The sequence below is a fragment of the Otolemur garnettii genome, unplaced genomic scaffold (assembly GCF_000181295.1).
Source record: "Otolemur garnettii isolate 467f Iridium unplaced genomic scaffold, OtoGar3 scaffold00092, whole genome shotgun sequence".
Taxonomy (NCBI): Eukaryota; Metazoa; Chordata; class Mammalia; order Primates; family Galagidae; genus Otolemur; species Otolemur garnettii.
Window position 1 is genome coordinate 6,905,474 of NW_003852487.1, and position 6,638 is coordinate 6,912,111.

Below are 6,638 nucleotides of genomic sequence, written 5' to 3' on the forward strand. Positions count from 1 at the left end.
CAGGGGACACCGCTGTGTGGTCTGCTGGGGGCAGAGTCCCTGAGTCTGTGTCCCTCTTCCCTTCCCTGAGGCACGGCATGTGCAGCTCAGTCAAGGTGGCAGGGCCTGCCCCTTCTCTGTCTGCACTCAGCCTCTTCCAGCTTCTCAGCTGCCACAGGCCTAAATCAGAGAAGAGTGATGGGTCCCATCTAGGACTGGCTCCTGGAGGAACCTGCTAAGTACCCAGGAGATGCAAGGACTAGGACTATCCTGTCTGGACAATGATGGGGTATAACGCAGGGCCCGGGCTGGCCTTCTCAGCACTGAAGATGATTTACAGCAGCAAGGAGGCATCGCTCCACAAGCTGGGCTGTGCTTCTTCTCTGAGCTGCTGCCTTCTCCTCCCTCCAATCTGCTCTCCCCTCACCCATGGCATCTTGTCTCAAAAGAAAACCCTTCAACTTCCTACACAGGTGGGGAGTACAACACCTAGAGAGCCATGCACAGGAATCGGGAGAGAGGCCCAACCTGCTGGGAGAGCCTCCAGGGGCCAATGCCCAAGCCTCTCTCACCATTAGCAGGAACAATAGTCCAGAACCAGGACCCTGGAGCTCTGGGCCGTGCAAGCTTAGAGGGTTACCTGGCCAGCTTTTTCCTTTCCTTCTCTTCTTCCTCCTCCTTTTGGGCAGATGTGAGGCTCTCAGCATCAGCCAGGTTGTCCACAGCAATGGCCAAGAACACATTTAGTAGGATATCTGTTTGTGTCCATTCTTAAAGAAAATGACCCTTGGCCTTGGGGTTTTGGTGGGGACAGGGGCAGGGAGGGTGTGGGACAGGCAGATAGAGCTCCCCTGCAGGAGGAGCTCAGAGATGGCCACCTGGAGGGGCCCAGGGTATCCTTTGCTTTCCCCATCCCCCTCCTAGCTACCTGGAGTGCTCTGAAGGGCTAAGACAGGCTAGTTGCCACGCTGGAGTGGGCGGGTATGAGGTGGCAAGCCCTGCCTCAATCTCTAATTGCTGAGTTTCATTACTGGTGTCCCTGCTGAGATGGCTGGCTGTAATTGACATTATAAACAGCATTGTCTCTCGCAGGATGCAGAATACTCTTAAGAGCAGCTCATTATAACTAGGTGCCAAAGAGGCGGTCTGCTATCTCTTCCAACTCAACGTGAGCCTGCACATACAAGGATCCAAGGGTCTGGCTGGAGCCAGCCAGAGCTTGGGAATTTCTCACTTAAAGAGTCATTTGCCTGTTTCTCCCCGCTCTGCTTCCTCCTCCCCATCAACATAAACATGTGGGACAGGGAACCACAGAATCAAAGAAAGCACAGGGGTCTTCAAGTTTGTTAAGTCAGCCTCCACCCTAGGCTCCCAGACACTCATACCATTCCATACAGAGGGCTTGCCCAAGGACGCTCTGAGCACTTCACCCTGGGGCCTGCTGTGGAAGGGGCTCTGCATGCCTTATCCCCAAAGGCCCCTTAAGTGGTGGGTACTGTTGTACTATTTCTGCATTTCACAGATACTGAACCAAAAACCTTCCCATTTGTAGGAGGGCACCTGGCTGGTAACAGGTGAGGTACAGTCTGTACGCTCCAGTGATGGTGTTTTCTGCACCACCTGAAGCTGGGACTTAAGCTATTCTCAGCCCAGAGCTGCTCCTATTCCACCACTGGCTCTGGGTGAAACTCTCATGGGTTGTGAGCAGAGACACTGGAAGTCCACCGTGGCCTGGATCAGGAAGGTCTGTCCAGCTCTGCCTGTGACTAGTGTCCCGGGGGCAGCATCAGAGAGAGGGGTTCCAACCAAAAAGCAGGGAGGAGAGTCCAAGGTCATTTGGAGCCTGCCACTCATCCTCCTCCCTGGAGCATCCAGCCTCTGAGTGAGGCACGGTCTGGGGCAGCAGGGAGCCCACTCCGGTGCGTCCCTGTTATAGTCTATGTGAGCGGCTGCACAAGCCACAACGCCAGGGGGCGTCGCTCACCTAGATTACGACGAGAAGTTCAGGAAGGTGGACGTCACCCACGGCTCCACCCAGACCCGTCTCTATGCCAGGGTTCTAGGCTGGGCACTGTTCCTCCCGGATGACCTTGCCCAGGCTTGCAGGGGGCCTGGGGCGGGCAGTGCAGGGCAGCCTCAGTGGGACCTGGGGTACCACAGGGCACTGTGCTGCAGGTAGGGGTGGAGCAGCAGGGGTGGGGGCAGCGGCAAAGGATACAATTTCCACAGATGAAGAGGATGATGAAGTAAATACAGACTAACATCCCTGGAAAAGAGGGGCCGCCATAAGCCATGATCCCATCATACATCACCGAATTCCAGTCCTCCCCGGTCAGGATCTGAATGACACATTCCCACCAATAAGGGACACAGCGTTAGACCAACAGCAAACCCCCAAAACCACCCTGCCCTGCCCACTAAGTTCACAAAAATGTCCAGAATCTCTCTTTTGCTTCTTTCCCTCCTCCTGGCCCCCAATTCTGCTCCCCAGGGGCTCTGAGCTATTGACCTGGGTGTGTTTGAGCTTGTCCTTAGGTAGAAAGGCATGGCCACTGTCATGGTATTGTTTGAGGGGACTCAAGGGTCTGCTGTCCCCACATGGGTGAGTGGCCATGTCAGCCCTTTCCTGGGGGTGGGGAGGCACAGGCTACGAATTTGCTTGCCGACACAGAGATGTGCACACAGTCTCAGCCTCCTCCAAACATCAGTCATGGGCACCATCTTGAAGATTTTGGCAACAATAACATATTGCCCATTTTTATCTATAAAGAACCTACTTTTCTGGCTTTAAACTTAAATATATGCTACTTTAACTTTGCCCTAAGCCAAACTATCTATGAAATCCCAAATTTGACGGGCTAAATTATTTTTCCTGGTGCAAACATAGTGGGTGGGAAAGACAGAGCGTCGTGACTCTGACCCTCAGTGCATCGGCTTGGCTCTGTTAATATTTTAGGCTTTCATGGAGAGTTTATTTGACCAAAGGGTTCCATGACTAAGAAAGCATTTGAATGGTCAGACTTTCCCCCCCGATGATCCACCCACCAGTGGGATTCCATGGGGCATAGGGTTGGGAAGCTACAGAAAGAAGGCCGGACTTTCCTGGGTGGGGCCCCTCCAGGGCTGACCTCAGCTGGCTTTGGCTGCCCAGTGAAGGGTACAGCTGCCCGCCCCCTCCCACACCTCCCCCTGCACACCCTCCCTCTGGTCTGAGTCCCAGCACAGAAGAGTCCATACCTGAAACACAGTGAGGAGGGACTGGGGGAAGTTGTCAAAGGTGCTCCTGCGTGTCTGCATCTCATCAAAGTTGAACTTTCCCCCAAACAGCTGCATCCCCAGGAGGGAGAAGATGATGATGAAGAGGAAGAGGAGAAGGAGGAGGGAGGCGATGGAGCGCACGGAGTTGAGCAAGGACGCCACCAGGTTGCTCAAGGAGTTCCAGTACCTGCAAGCCAAGGGCAGAGGTCAGCACCCTTCCCTGGGCCTTCCCTCCCCGTGCCCATTCTCTTGCCCACTGGCCCACTACAGGTACTGGGGTGGATTTTCCACACCCCACTGCCTTTCTCTCTCCCAGGGAGTGGAGTGGGTTCTTGTAAGGGCATGAATTGGGCTGGTGAACTCACTCAAGGTCCCAGAATCAGCACTATGGCATGAGGAAAGGAGGGGCAGTGGTCAGAAGCCAGAGTGCACACCTTGCTCTGCGAGCTGCTGGCTGCATGTGTTTTTAAACAAGTCACTTAACTGCCCTTCTCTCTGCATCCTTGTCTGTAAGATGGAGATCACAGTGGTACATGCTTCCTTAGGTTAGTGGGAGGATTACACGAGATAATCTCACCTGCCCAAGACCCCCAGCATAGTGCTTGGAGCACAGCTGATAAAGGTTAGTAACTATTCTTGTCACTTTTGGTCTTCAAATAGGAAAAAAAAACTTTTTATTTTAAAAAATGCCAGTCTGACTTCAACCCAAGCAGCAGCTGTCCTACAGAGGCATGAATTAGGTCACCCATGGGACAGGGAGTGTTTTAGTTTGGTGAAGTTTCCCTAATTTATCCTTTCCGAGAACTGGTTTTTAAAAGACCTTTTCTCTGGACATTCTGATTTAGTAGCTATAGTTTTGGGGTTTTAACAAGAAGCAAACCCCTTTGCTTGGGAAACTGGGAGGGGCAGGACACCTGGGCAGGGCCTGTTCAGGATCTGAGATGCACTGTGGGGAAGAAGATGTGGCCCCAGATGGGAGCAAGAGCCAGGACAGGGACCCTTCCTTCTCTGCAACCCCCACTGGTCCGCCTGCCCAGGTCACTGTCATGGGGGAGCACCATGGATCGCTTCAGCTGCGCTAGTGAGCGACACGCGAGCCACCCTCTTCATGGTCACGTGTCTCTCCAGCAGAAGGGTATGTATCAAGTGACAGAGGCAGCTGGGTAGCAGCGTGGATGTCCACATGACCTTTTCCCAGCCTGGGCCTTTTATGACCCTTTCCCCTTCACAGCCCAGCCTTGCCCCACCTCTGTTTTGCCTGTCAGCCACACCCCCTGTGTTTGATGATTATTAGTATACATTTATTTTTATCTGTTCTGTAAATGCTCTTAAGTGTATTTCATTTGTGAAATTAGGCTTTACGTTATAGACGGCAGAGCCCAGAGGTGTCCCCTCCCCCTCTATCTTCCCCATCTTTGTCCTCAAATAAACTATCTGACCCAGTCCGTGTGCCAGGCTGTCTGCATCCCCTGCAGCCCCGGGGATGAGAGGTTGTAGGGCTATCCCTGGGCGTACAGCATCCTCCCCTTTTCCATGTAAAGCAGTTTCTTTTTTTTGTTGTTGCAGTTTGGTCAGGGCCGGGTTTGAACCCGCCACCCTCAGTATATGGGGCCGGTGCCCTACTCGCTGAGCCACAGGTGCCACCCAGCCGTTTCTCAAGTCTGCCTGGGTCCAACACCAGCTGGGGAGTTTTATCAATTTCTAAATCCTGATGCCCAGGTCCCCTCCCCAGAACCATGCAGTCCTAGTCTCTGGGCTGGGCCCAGTGACCCTCACACAGCTGGCGGCTGACATTTGCCCATTAACTGGGAGTTGGGAACCTCTAACTTAGAGTATATCTTGAGAAAGAATATCCATCTGTGTTTGAGGGGAGAGTATCTGCGTAGTCACTGAAGTCATAGATCTCCCTAGAGATCTCTGTGTGCTCAGCTGTCATGGAATGTTCTGGAAAAGTCTTTATGGCCATGAAAGGTTGGAGTCTTCATTTTCATGAGGTAAACATCCATGAGGGACCTAACTCAAATCAGACTGATAACTGGGATTCAGGTATGTCTGGCAGCTCTGGGGATCCCAGCAGGACCCAGAAAAGGAGGCCCTGACTCTGGAAAATTACCATAAGTGGGGCAAAGTCTGGCAGAGTGGAGCAGGTGAGGGGGCAGAAATAGAAGGTGAGGTGGGAAAGCCATCTTTTGACAGAGGAGCCCCAGGTGCCTGGGGTTTCAGAGAAGAGAGAGGTATGGTAGATGACCAATCAAGCCATCCCACAGAGGACAGAACTCTGGAAAGGCTGTCCATGGAACTACACTGTGACAGCCTGTTGTTGAGGGGTGGCCTGTGGGGTTGAGCATGTGACTAAAGGGCCTCCCCAGCCCCAGGGGTATCTGGGCAAGTCTGGGCTTCTCTTAGTCAACCAAGAGGCAGCTTATAGCGTCCAGAGTGTGGTGTGACAGAACCCCTGTCTCCCACCCAGCACTTTGCCCATCTCAGCCAGCAAGAACCATAGATTATGGCTTAAGCCCAAATCCTCAGGGCAATCTCTCTCTCACACCCCACATCAGCAAATCCTGTGGCTCCATCTTCAAACAAATCTGAACCTGGCCACTCCCCCCCACCTCCATCACCTGGCCCAAGCCGCTGGCCTGTCTCACTCTCAGTGGCTGCCCTGCCTGGACCCTGGCTGCCTAGAAGCTGCCCTCCACCCTGCAGGAGGAGGTCCTGCTACCATGGGAGCCATACCAGGCCTCCAGCTCTTCAGTCCCTGCCGTCCTCCTCAGAGAAGAAGCCTGAATCTTCAAGGAGGCCTGGCAGAGCTGCGGAACCCAGCCCCACTGCCTCCATGCTCCCTCCCCCATCCTTGTGGGCTTTCAAAGCTCTCTGGCCAGCCGCTATCAGCTCTGTCTGCAGGCCCTCCCTTGAACACCATGGACATTGGCCCCTTCAGGACTTGGCCTACACAATGCCTGGTCAGGGGCAGGGGGACCTCCCTGACCACCATTTTTTTCCCTTTCCCTACTTTTTCCTGTTACTTGTCATCACCTGACAGATATTTGTTTATCGTCGGTTTCCCTCACCAGAATGTATGGGCCATAGGAGAGGGAATCATCAGGGGTCCTTAAACTTTTTAAACAGGGGGCCAGTTCACTGTCCCTCAGACCGTTGGAGGGCCGGACTGTGGGCCCTGGGACGAGTCGGCTGCTAAGCAGGCAAGCAGAAAATCTTGTTGACTGAAGAAATGCACCTTATTATAAGTGTGACAAAGCTGTGCTGACTAGAGGGAGCAGCAAGGAGCCACGGAGCTGCATAGATGCTTCTGTGTGTGCACGTGTGTGTTGTGAGGTGGGGCAGGGATACAGTGGTGAGGGGCCCCCTCCTGCATGCACCCAGTCAAACATACTTTGCCA

At 53.6% G+C, this 6,638-nt stretch overlaps 1 protein-coding gene across 1 annotated transcript in view; it reads right to left on the reverse strand.

Annotated features, from left to right (window-relative positions):
* Positions 1-6,638, reverse strand: part of CACNA1C (calcium voltage-gated channel subunit alpha1 C) — a 559,438-nt gene that overhangs the window by 113,084 nt on the left and 439,716 nt on the right. Inside the window, exons 13-15 of the mRNA XM_023516536.1 lie at positions 3,217-3,424; positions 2,198-2,318; positions 620-734 (exon numbers count right to left, since the gene is read on the reverse strand). Of these exons, the coding sequence (XP_023372304.1) occupies positions 620-734; positions 2,198-2,318; positions 3,217-3,424 (444 nt within the window). The remainder of the gene's footprint in view (positions 1-619; positions 735-2,197; positions 2,319-3,216; positions 3,425-6,638) is intronic.